This window comes from Gossypium hirsutum, chromosome A11, assembly GCF_007990345.1.
Source record: "Gossypium hirsutum isolate 1008001.06 chromosome A11, Gossypium_hirsutum_v2.1, whole genome shotgun sequence".
NCBI classification, from domain to species: Eukaryota; Viridiplantae; Streptophyta; class Magnoliopsida; order Malvales; family Malvaceae; genus Gossypium; species Gossypium hirsutum.
The window spans coordinates 48,281,463-48,293,673 of record NC_053434.1 but is presented as its reverse complement, the minus strand read 5'-3'; the positions used below and the strand labels follow the sequence as shown (position 1 = coordinate 48,293,673).

The 12,211-nt window shown below is 32.9% G+C and overlaps 1 protein-coding gene and 2 long non-coding RNA genes across 3 annotated transcripts; 2 read left to right on the top strand and 1 right to left on the bottom strand.

The window, feature by feature from the left end:
- Positions 1–4,020: 4,020 nt before the first annotated feature.
- Positions 4,021–5,349, top strand: LOC107897266 (uncharacterized). The gene is made up of 2 exons (XR_001684094.2): positions 4,021–4,756; positions 4,842–5,349. It is a non-coding gene; the product is annotated as an uncharacterized lncRNA (long non-coding RNA).
- Positions 5,350–6,770: 1,421 nt separating this feature from the next.
- On the top strand, positions 6,771–9,746 carry LOC121209904 (uncharacterized). The gene is made up of 4 exons (XR_005905078.1): positions 6,771–7,089; positions 7,890–8,605; positions 8,698–8,761; positions 8,873–9,746. It is a non-coding gene; the product is annotated as an uncharacterized lncRNA (long non-coding RNA).
- Positions 9,747–9,890: 144 nt separating this feature from the next.
- LOC121210009 (uncharacterized) lies at positions 9,891–10,451 on the bottom strand. The gene has a single exon (XM_041082071.1). It carries the CDS (start codon positions 10,449–10,451, stop codon positions 9,891–9,893), a length of 561 nt encoding a protein of 186 aa, XP_040938005.1.
- Between the last annotated feature and the right edge of the window lie 1,760 nt (positions 10,452–12,211).

Sequence of the window (12,211 nt, the reverse complement as noted above, 5' to 3'; positions counted from 1 at the left end):
TGAGCTTTCAAACACATAATTCTTTGTTTTGTTTTGTTGATCATTTGATTAAAAACTCTACACTTACTTATCTTTCTCTATTTCTTCATCTTTTTCTTCCTCAGGATCCTTGGAGGAAGATTCTTCTTCATCTTTATCTTTTTCCTCTATTTGATTATTTGTTCGAATAGGTGTCTCATAAAGTTCATCTCTAAGTTGTTTTTCACTTGATGCTTCAATATCTTGTTCTGTTAGGGAGTCGATCAAACGATCAATCTGCTCATTCTGGCATCTTGATCGACCGATGGAAGACTTTCTTTCACAGTTTTGTTGGTCTCCAATGTAGTTGTTTCATTCTTAGATATCTCCATGGGAGTGGAGGAACTCCCTCCTTTTTTTTTTTTTTTTTGGCAGCCCGTTTTACTATGGCCATCGATAACAAGAGTGTTTGAACTTCTTCAAGAAACAAGGAAAAACGACAGAGTCAATCGAGTAACTAATAAAAAAGTTTAGGGCTAAAGAGTTTTTTTAAAATCAAATAGGAGGTTTTTAATGTCACCAAGAGTCCCTTTAATACCGCCTCCTAATTTTTGGTTGGAGATTATTTAATTATTTGTTGCTTGCTCACAATAATCTCTTTAACCGTGGTGGAATTCAGCTTGAAGGATGTGGAATATGATCTCCATATTTTTTGGCACCGTTATTGCGTACGAGATCTATTTCTTCATGGTGACCATGATTTTTTTTGCTCAATTGCAGCCTGCCTCTTGTCCAGTGTTGTGTTCTATGGTACTGCTACCTTGTTCCCTGCATATATTTAATTTTGTGTCGGCGGGTATGGTACATTCGAAATCAATATCACCATTCTAATGTTGTCCCATATTTAAGCTTTGTTAAAGATTGGTGTAAGATTTTACTTGCAGCTTCTAAGCTGCCATTGCTAAATTTTAATTCGTATATAATGGTTCCTAGATGGATTAAACCATCAGTTGGGTGGTGCAAATCGAATGTTGATATTGGAAGGGACTTGCGCATTAAGTGATGAGAATGTACTGACATGGTGCCACGATCCGCCAACTTGTATTGGTCTTTGGCTTTGTAATGACAATTAAATTTGGATCCATTCATTTTGATGAGCAATTTTTCTAATGACGGCATCTGTTTTTAATTAAAAAAAAGAAAAAAGCAAATGCCAAAACTTTGCAGCACCCTTGCCTAGGATTTGAATGTATATTAATGCTTCATAACGTGTACCTATATCAACCTGCATATGTCACAAGCCATTATTTAAAAAAACAAAAAAGAACATGTTTAAGAGGAAGTCTCAAAACACATTTTTATTGGAGATTCGTTTAGCAATTTTAATCAGTTTAGAGGACACGTAAAGAGAAAGCGTTGGAATGGGAATGGGGAAGTCAACATCGTTGAGTAGATCGAATCATCAGATTTATGGGAACCACTTTGTACCATGTGATTCTCATACGTAACCTCCCTATGACAACCCCTGACAACCCCTCTGCAACAACCAGATTGCACATTAATATCCAGCTTTTCCTTTCCATATTATTATTTATAACAAAAACCTCCTATTTATTATTGTTATTAATATTATAGTCCATTTAGTCTCTTTATTTTTATTTATTTAAAATTAATTTCTTTACTTTGTTCATTTTTAATTATATCATTAATTTTTAGTTATTTTTATTAAAAAATTTAAGTATGATCATAAAATTAGCTGTCAATTTTTATAACTTTTATGCATTTAGAAAAAACCTATATTTCACAAATTTTCATGGGATAAGAAACTGTGCTAAACGAGATAAAAGGGACTTTAAGATTATATCATATTATAAATAAAAAATTAAATTATAAAATTTATATAAAATTAAATATACATATATATATGTGTAAATTCAAAAATAAATAAAAATATTAGAAACATAAAAATATAAAATTAATTAAAAATTTATATATACCGAATAAAGTATATCCACTTAGTTTAAAATTCTTGTTAACAAAAAAATTCCTATTTTTCTTAGATCTACAAGTTTAAATCCATCATCCTCTTCTTCAAGATGAAACCCAATCATCTTCTAAAAAAAAGCATAAAAATAGTTCTCCAACAAATAACCACTTTGATTTCCAAAATAAATAACTAAAGCTTTAAAATTTTTGAAGGGTCTTGGAGTTTTGGTGGTTGGAAGTTTGTTTTTATTGTTTGCGGTGGGTGTCCTCTTACTTACACTGATTTCACCCTGAAAACATGTTTTGGCTTTTCAGAATTCATCAAACTCTTTATTGCTTCTGGGTGTGTGGGGAGGGGGAAAATTCTGAGGTTTTTTTTTCTCTTCAATTCTAAGGGCAAATGCATTAGTTGATCGCATGCTTTTTCTCTCTTTCTTTTCTCTTACCATTTTATTATGGCGAAAGTTTTTTTTTTTTTTGTTTTCTTTTGGGGGCTAAGAGAATTTAATAAATAAATTAAACAATTAGGAAATATTTAGATTAAGAAAGAACAAGAAAAGAAAGGCTAACAACCATGAGATTGTTTTCCGACCAAATCTAACTAGAATTAAATAAGAAATGTGACTTATCCTATAAAAAAATTAGAAATTTGAAAAATAGGGGATAAATTAACAAAAATGACAAAGATTAAGAGGTATTATTTTTTAAAGAGAGATAATGGAAAAAGGTTAACTAATTCAAAAAGTAAATAGATTAAATTTACATATACTGTTAAAGTATAGAGATCATTATTAGAATGTAGAATTAGTTATGGAATGTAGGATATATTATATTATCATATCATACGTGGTTTATTTGGTGAGAAAGTAAAATTTTGATGTTTGGTTAATGGAATGTAAAATTATTTTTAAGTACATATTATTAAATTGTACTTATTATAGATTTATTTCTAGAAGTTTAATTCTTTAAATATTTTTTAGCTTTAATTTCTATAAAATTATAATAAATTCTTATTTTTATTAGAATTTATATATTACAAAATAAATATATAATTGAAATAAATTTATAAATTCTAATTCTAATAATTATAATTGCATCATCAATCATAATTCGTAACTCATAATTATAATTATAATCATAATTAATATATTAATAATAAATATCACAGCACCCGTTGTCGGTGCACATTACATGGAAACTCGGCCACAGCCTGCCACTGCTAAGTGCCAATTTTTCTGAGTTTCACGCGTTGCTGTGGCACGTATCCAGTCACGAAACTACCTGATTCGTTCTGTAATCTGTAAACAAATATCACTTTTTTTTTTTTGTTTTAAAATATCATATATATTTCTTGGTTTTTTTGGTTAAAAAGATTAGCATTCTCTGGTTATGGCAACTTTTTCTAGTATCTGGATTGGAAGTTCACAGTTCCAGGTTAAAGAAATGGCAGGGTTGGATATGGTGCTAAGCAGATCAGTTCTAGCCTGTCAATGCCAAGTAGAGTCAATGGTGAAGTGTGATATGGATTGAGCTGTATTTTTATGAACTATAAAACATAAGAAACAAAATTAGTCCTCAAAATTTGACATACAAAATCCTGCTCTTGAATGCACTTGAGGCACCAAATGTTCAAAGGACATGAGAGGCCAAGCCTATGATATCTTTTTCTTTTATGATATGAAAACTTGGTACCGTATTTATCAGTAACAAAAACATATGAACTATGAAATCATTTTTAAAAGATGAATTATTCGAATGTGAATTCAGATTTAAATCCCAGCACCAACTATGCTTTTTCCTTTTTCTTTTTTCTTTTTTTTTTTAACTTTCAAACTGCCCCCTTTTTTTTAAGCATATGCATAGTGGCAGTGTCACATTTAATTTTCTTTTTGTTTTGCTCCAAGTGATTTTCAGAGCGTTTATGCTAAAGACAACAAAAATTACGACTTGGGGGAAGCCTATAATATGCATATTATGTCCAAATTGTACAATGAATTCGTTATGGATGGTGGGAAGAAGCGCTTGATTTTCTTCAATTCTTGCTTGTTTGATTTACATTCCACATAATGAAAATGAAGGATTGAACAAGTCAGAGTCAAACCCTTGATAATATACAAATAAGAAACACACTTGGGATTCAAAAGTGAGTGATGGAGTGGAGTCTGCAGTTATTAAATGCTGAAATAACTATCCACTGCTTCCCCAGCTTTCAATTTTCAACCAAAAACTCAGACACGATCCTTTCGCTTTCTCAACATCTACCAGCAGTTGCACCTCCAATCAATCCAAAAATTTTAAAAAAAAAAAAGTAGGCCAATTGGGGTCCCCTTCCCTTGTGATGTGGATTCTCCCAATTGTGTGTTGTTCCTTTCACTATCTCTCTCTTTCACACATTGAGGTCAGACCAGCAAGTACCACCCACATTACCCCCCAATTTATTAACCCTTCTCTTCCTTCACCATTCTCATCATAGCGACCCAACAGTTCCAAACCCAGTTCAGTTTTCTCTTTCCTTTTCCCTTTGCCTTTGCAGGGGCAGGGGTCAGATTAATTTCCTGTTCAGATTTCAATTCATATTTTTTGTTTCTTGGTTTCTGTTCAAAGCTAGTTTTGGGAGCCAATACTGTGATATTACCGCGACTGACTTCATGGTTACATGAAATGAAATAATCCCTTCATGATGATTACCACTTCACTTTTTACTTCCCCCCTCCTTCACACCTCTACCTTACTTATTATTTCCCTTTGCTTTCTTCTTCTTTCTCCGGTCTCTTCCCTTCGCCACCTGCAGTCTTCAACCTCCCCTGATCGGGTTAGCTTTCAACCCCCCCTCCCATCTCTCTCTCTCTTTCTTTTCCATATTCAAATAATGGTGATATTGGGTTTTTCTTAATTAGGGACTCTCTTTTGTGGAGAAAATCAGGCTGGGATCAACTCCTCCGAGCTGCCATAACAAATGCAACGGATGCCACCCTTGCATGGCAGTCCAAGTGCCTACAATACCCAGCCACAACAGGTTTCAACCAGGTTTGAGCAAAGCCATCAGTAATTCCATGCGGTTTTTTCACCCATCGACTAACCAATACTCCAATTACAAGCCTCTTGGATGGAAATGCCGCTGCGATGATCACTTTTACAACCCTTAAACATATCATAACCATTTTATATTAAAGGTTTGGAATTACTGTTCATTGGTTCCAAGCTTCTGTAAACCCTATTTCACCTCTTTTTCCCTGTTAGGATCTAAAATTAAATTGTTTAACATGGGGGGTTTGGTGGGTCGCTGGGATTCTTTGCAGAGTTTCACCATTAAATGTATAATATCAAAATAGCCATGTACAGATAAGTTGCAACAAACCCGTGAGTTTTTATCGTTAACAATATTAGATATCATGTTTATATTTACATTAGTAAATTTAAATTAAGAAATATTTTTTTTCTTGAAAAAAAAAAAGAATGTTTACATTTTTAACATCACCTGGTGAAAGTTTACAAGTGTGTTTATCTAATACTAAAATTCATTTTTGTACCTTTAATATTAAAAAGATATGTTTAGAAAGTTGGTAATTTAATTTCTTTTTATTGCAAATGAAATGATATAATGAATGATTTGATATTAAATCAAATATTAAATAAAATTAAAAAGTTAAATAATAATTTTGAAGAATAAGAATTAAGATATTAATTTTTCTTTTACCCTAAATTATTTCTGATTCTATTTATTTTTTGCACTTATATCTTTGTAATTTGGTTGAGATTAATCAGCGTTTAAGTCACACCATTCCATTTATATTCAAGACTAATAATTTTTTTAAAATGATTTAGTATTTAATTTAATCTCGTGTCTTGTTAAGTTACTCCATTCCATTTACCATGTTAATAGATGGAAATTAAAATTTCATATTTTCAAATATAGAAGAATTAAAAAGAAATCATTATATTAAAGAAATATTTATAAAAGCAGGGCAGCTCATGTAAAATGGATAAGTCTGACTTTTTTTTTATAAAAATAGCTTTAAAAAATTAATTAATTATTTAAATAATTTATTTTTTGATAAAATACGAAAATAATTCAAAATCTATCGTAAAAGTTAGTAGAGTCAAAGTGTTTGGCATCACCAACATGCCACGTCAGTAATTTACATTAAAAAAATATTTTTTTGTAAAACCATGTAGAATGACGTCATTTGTATAAATACTAGAGAAATATTGTGATTTTTGAAAGTATAATGAGGGACTTTAGTAATTTTACCTTTTTCAGGTAGAGTCAAATAAATTGTCGTCACTCGATTTCAAAAAATTAGCTCTTGATACACTATTTACCTGTTCAAATAGTTTAAGGTCAATTTTTTTTCCCTTTCACATCAAGGTTCTTTGAATTGGCTTATTATTTTTTTCTTCTTTTTAAGTTTATATTTATTTACTTTTTTTTAGTTTTTTATTCTTCTTATTTATTTATTTATTTTATTTATTATTATTAATTTTAAAAAACTTGAAATGTATATTTGAAATATTTTATAATATTTTTTTAAAAATTTTTGAATATATATTTTTGAAATTATTTTTTAAAATTTTATATATTATTTTTAATAATATAAAATATTTAAATATTTTAAATATATGACCTTTCAAATTTATTATTAGTTTTATAATATATTAAATGTATATCTTAATTTTATATTTTAATTATTTTTTTAATTTTACATATAATTATTTAAATTATGATTTTTTAATTATTTTTAAAGGTATTCCAACTTTTTTTAAATTCTATTTAAAATTTTAAAAAATGATATTTTATTTAAAAAAGTAAAATCTTAATTAATTAAAAAATAAAAAAAAATATATTTTTAAAAAAAATATGACTTTTTTAAAATACATATATTAAAAAAAGTAAAAATTTAAATTAAAAATTTAAAAATTTAAAAGATGAATGTTACATAAGATGGGGTTTGGTTCCCCCTTCTGAAGAAGGAAGAAAAGAGAAAAAAAATAAGTTATTTATAATTTTTATTTTGTATTTTTATATTTTATAGTTATTGTAATATAATAATTATATTTTGTATTTATATTTTTTTATATTATGCAGATATCAAAATATCTTCTGGAGCAAATACGGATCACACTTCATCGAGGATCAACGAAACAGTAAAATTAATTATAAATTAAATAAAAAAATCATTTTAGTTTCTCGTTTTTTCTTGCTAAGCGCTATTTTGCTCAACATGTTTTGATTGCATGAAACTAATCTCTATTTGGTTTCTATTATTCCTTTTTAACTATTTTCTTGTATGAAATTAATCTCTACGTGTTAGTTATAATTTTTGAATTTTAGGACACATTCATAATTTTATATATTAATTTTTTAATATGACGACCTTTCTGCTTAATTTTACTATTTACTATGTTTGATTCCATTTGTGGGGTACAAAAAAATTATATTTGTCTTTAACGCTTGAATTTTTTTTATAAAAGTTCTCGTATGTAAGATAAATTTTCGAGTTTAAATATGCCTAGTTTATATTATATGTAAAACTCTATGTATTATTATAGATATCAATTCAATAAAAATAAGTCTTTTTTATTTTTATATTTACCCATACCACCTATAGTTTTTTAGGACATTATTATTATTTTTATGTACTTTTTGTAGTTATATAGTTGCCTTTAGTTTTAATGCTTAACTATGATTAGGACATAATAATCACATTTGATTTCTACGTGTTATTATTAATATTTTATGACTAATCTTCATTCTATTATTAATATTTTATTACTTATTTAATTTAACTTAAATAAAAAATATCCAGAATGACTAAATTAGTATGGTATAAGTGTGATGTTTTTGTTCTCTCAACCTTTCAGTTTTACTCTTCAATATATAATTTTATGTTTAAATTATATAGATAATTGATTTATCATATTTTTATAAAAAATTTACCATACAGGATGGGTATCGGGTTTTGAGGTCGCGGTTTCATTTTCTCAAGTACGATTTGGACGAGTGGACTATGCCATACTTATAGTTGGCAGGATTTGGGGATGTCGCATTGATTCGGAGGTTTGACATGAGGGCGAACTTAATATCCACCTTGGTTGAACAGTGGTGTTCGGAGACCCACACCTTCATTATGCCGTGCGGTGAGTGCACTATCACATTGGAAGACGTCGCTATGCAACTTGGGTTACGAGTTGACGGTGCTGTGGTTACGGGTCGAAGCAAAGTATTGGAACCTTCAGTACTATGCCACAGATTGCTTGGGCAGTCTCCTAGTGATAGGGAATAGAATTTCACATACTTGACATTGACATGGTTGAGAGCAAATTTTAAAGAGTTATCGAGCACTGCCACTGAGCACGAGGTGATGTGTACTACTCGAGCTTATATTGTGCAGCTGATCGTGGAGGGTACTTATGCCAAACAACACATCTAATAGGGTCCACTTAAAGTACTACCTCTATTGGAGGATTTTTCTCGTGCTGGTAGTTACAACTGGGGATCGGCGATGTTGGCCATATTGTACTCTGAGCTTTACCAAGCAACAAAACATGGGGCTAGTAACATGGCTGGTTGTCTTGGTCTGCTGCAATCTTGGGCTTTATATAGGATGTCGTTTCTAACGGCTGTTAGACACCAGCCATATTTGTGGCCACTTATAAATAGGTAAAAACAAAATTATACTTAACATTTAACGACTATAAGTGTGAATAATATTTTTCGAAGTTTAACTGCTAACGTGTTTGTTTCGGTTGCAGATCGGTCACGTCTCTTGGAATTGGTGCGAGCTAAACATTAATCATTTACCACCAAAAAATAGAGGTGTACGCCGGAGAGAAAGAAATATATATTAATATGGTTTAAGTAACGTTGATTTAACTTATCCACTTGCAGTATGTGATGTGACTTGACTCATTATGTTATATTGTGCAGTTCTTGTGGATGCCGTATTCTGCACTGAACATTGCAACCCTTATTCCTCAGTGGGTTCACGCTAAAGTCCATATGTGGTGCATTAACACGTCGATGCTCAACTTCTCAACTATCGAGTTATGCAACAATTTGGGTGTAGACAACTTGTGCCAGTCGAGCCACAACAATTTGCTGATGTCCACAGTAAGACCATGAGGGGGAAACATACAACATATTGGAGTGTGGAACATCAATGTTATGTAGCACTATAGAATGCCCGGTATGGCAGGCGGCCTGAAATGCACTCCTGCATGTTTGAATTCAGTCCCTCGACTGAATACATGTAGTGGTACATAACTCGATAACATGTTTATTTATATGGTGGACAACTTATGATAGTATCGGGTCACGGCTACAGGCATGGAAATCAACCTATGAGGGAGCTAGAAGATCAACATATGGTGGAGGTCGACTCGGAGGACCAACCTTTGAACTCATCAAACCAATAGGTTGACGCTTTTTGTGATGAATCGCAGAGCACATCATATCACCCGAACATTGGCGGTTCAAGTTCATATCACTCGGACATGGGCGGTTCAAGTTCATATCACCCGAACATAAGCGGTTCGAGTTCATTTCACCTAGAGCAACCACCGATATCATTTGATATGTTTGGCAATAACATGTACTCCACCTCGCCTCAAGCCACGTTCGATCCAGCTGTCGATCCTCCTGATGTGTACAATACACCCCAACATCCACCCTGTCAATGAATGCCCATAAGCCGTTATACCCTGAACAATGATACCACTCCTGGTTCTTTCCAATTTTGAGTTATGTAAATTTCAATTGTTATATAATATTTGCTATATTGGTTTAGGGTTCCACAACTTATATATTAGTCTTTTTTTTTGTATAATTTATAATATCTTTTAAAGCATTAAAAGTTGCAACTGTTAATTTTAAATAAAAGCTTAACAATAAATAATACAAACTTTATTTCTAAAAGATCATAAAATGCAAACATCAGGTACAACATTTAATTTCTTTCAGACCGTGAAGATTGACTAGTGTAGACGTTTCCATGGGGACATTTGTTCCGATTGTGGCCAATTGTTCTACATATGGTACAACGCTTTGGATCGACTTGTTTTCTTATACCCATATCGTTCCAAATCCTCATTATTGTCGGTCGACCTTTGACTCTCCTACGTAGTGACCGATATGGCAACATCTTGAACGCAGGCGGTTGCACCTCCCATGTTGATACATCCCTTAATACGGGGAACTCGTTACTCCAAATATGCAATGTACATTCAAGTGTGTACACATCATCGATATATTGTTCGACATTCAAATTGTATGTAGCACATGCTGCAACCACATGTGCACACGGGTACCGTAGTGTTTGGAACATCCCGCACTCACACCGCCTGTTTCGGAGATCAACTCCGTAGAACCGTGGAGGGATCCCTGACCAACAGCCGATATACTTTGTCACTCGAAAAGTTTCTAAATTTCGAGGATATAGTTCTGCATTCATCGACTTAGCCCTTTGAGCATTCTCTTTCATGGCATCCCTGATTTTTTCGACGTGCATGTGTCCTACCTATAACTGTTTTGCTTGTTTCAACCCTATTTTTGGCATAAAGGTTGCTAGCCTATAAAATGTGGTTGAAAAAACCGTTGAAACTGGCAAGTGACACGTACACCTCAAGACGGAGTTAATGGCATCAACAAGGTTAGTTATATGACCATACCGATACCCCTCTCCAAAATATTGAGCCCATTGCCACGGCTCTATGCTACCCAACCACTGTCTGAGAGAATGTTTGAACTCCGTTATATCAGTCTCTAACCTCGCCAACTTATGTCTGAATTGGTCTGCTTTCAGCTTGTATCCTACGTATGTATTCTGATAAAATGCATTACCATCCCAGTTAGGAAATGGACTAAAAATATTTACAAATAAAAATTTAAATATGATATTTTTTACTCATGTTCACAATTCATTTGTGCCAGTCTTTGTTCTTGTACTCATTATGGAAGTTGTTAGCAATGTGACAAATACAATAAACGGGCTTCCACGGAACCTTGGATTGCCGAATCGTAGCAACAAGACCCTTTGATTTGTTGGAGATAATACAAATGTTGTCTTGCCTGACAACATGTCTCCGCAAGTTCCGAATGAAATATGCCCACGATTCGGAGTTCTCCGACTCCACGATGGCAAAAGCGATCGGTAGTACATTTCTGTTACCGCCTTGTGCAACCACAATCAGAAGTATCCATGTGTATTTTTGATAAAGCCATGTTCCATCAACTTGCACTAGCGATTTGCAATGGGAGAATGCCCTAACACGTGGATCAAAAGTCCAAAACAGTCGACAGAAAACTCTTCTCCCTAGTTCCAATTGTCCATTAGGGCCTCTATAAAAAAACGTCTGCAAGTCCATGACAGTTCTTGGGATGAACTCCACTATCGTTGAAATCCAGCCCCAAAGTTCATTGTATGACTCATTCTAGTCGCTGTACAATTGTTGCATGGCCATTTGTTTCACCCATCACACTTTCCTGTAAGACAATTTGTACTGAAATCAAGCTTGCATGTCTGCAATCAATAGCGACATAGAAATGATTGGGCTATCTTTCACTAATGGCATGATGCAATTGCAAATACTTTTGGCAACGAATTTCTAGTGGTCTTGAGACATATAGGTGACAGTACAGGTATGACGCCCTTCTAATTTTTTTATTTGCCACTGTTGAGTCCTCTGTATAAATGCAGCTCGAACTCGCCAACCACACCCATCGTCGGCTCTCAAACATTCCCCAACATATAATGTCAGCGTAGATTTGGCAACTTTGTAATCAATTGACAACTTCATGCTGTATTGTTTGATGGCAAACACATAGTCCGCCTTGTTCTCGAACTGTTGTCCAACGAACAACTCCTCGAACTGTGAATTTGACGTCAATCTATGAGTAGGTACTATATCAGCGTATTCAGGGAACTCGGATACATGCACTGCATCTGGATCTACGTTCAACATGTAGCCCTCAAGTTCATTTCGTAAAATAATGTCACGATTCTGGTTACTGAATGAAAGACCGTGAACATCTTCAACCTCCTTCGGGCGTTCATCATCGATATTGTCTAGAACCTCATCAACATCGCGATCACTAAAATCTTCAACATCTTGATCAGAATCTTCACAATTATTGGTCATTTCTCTAACATTTGCCTCTGCGCTTATTATCACCTCCGGATGTATTTGTAAATGGGGACCGGAGGTAGGGTTGTTATACGAATGCTCGTGTGAACAGGCCATGTGCCTCACACGACTCCAGACACGCTCG

Coding starts and splice junctions, on each gene's coding strand:
- LOC121210009 (XM_041082071.1), bottom strand. CDS start 10,451: ATGCACGTCGAAAAAATCAGGGATGCCATGAAAGAGAATGCTCAAAGG.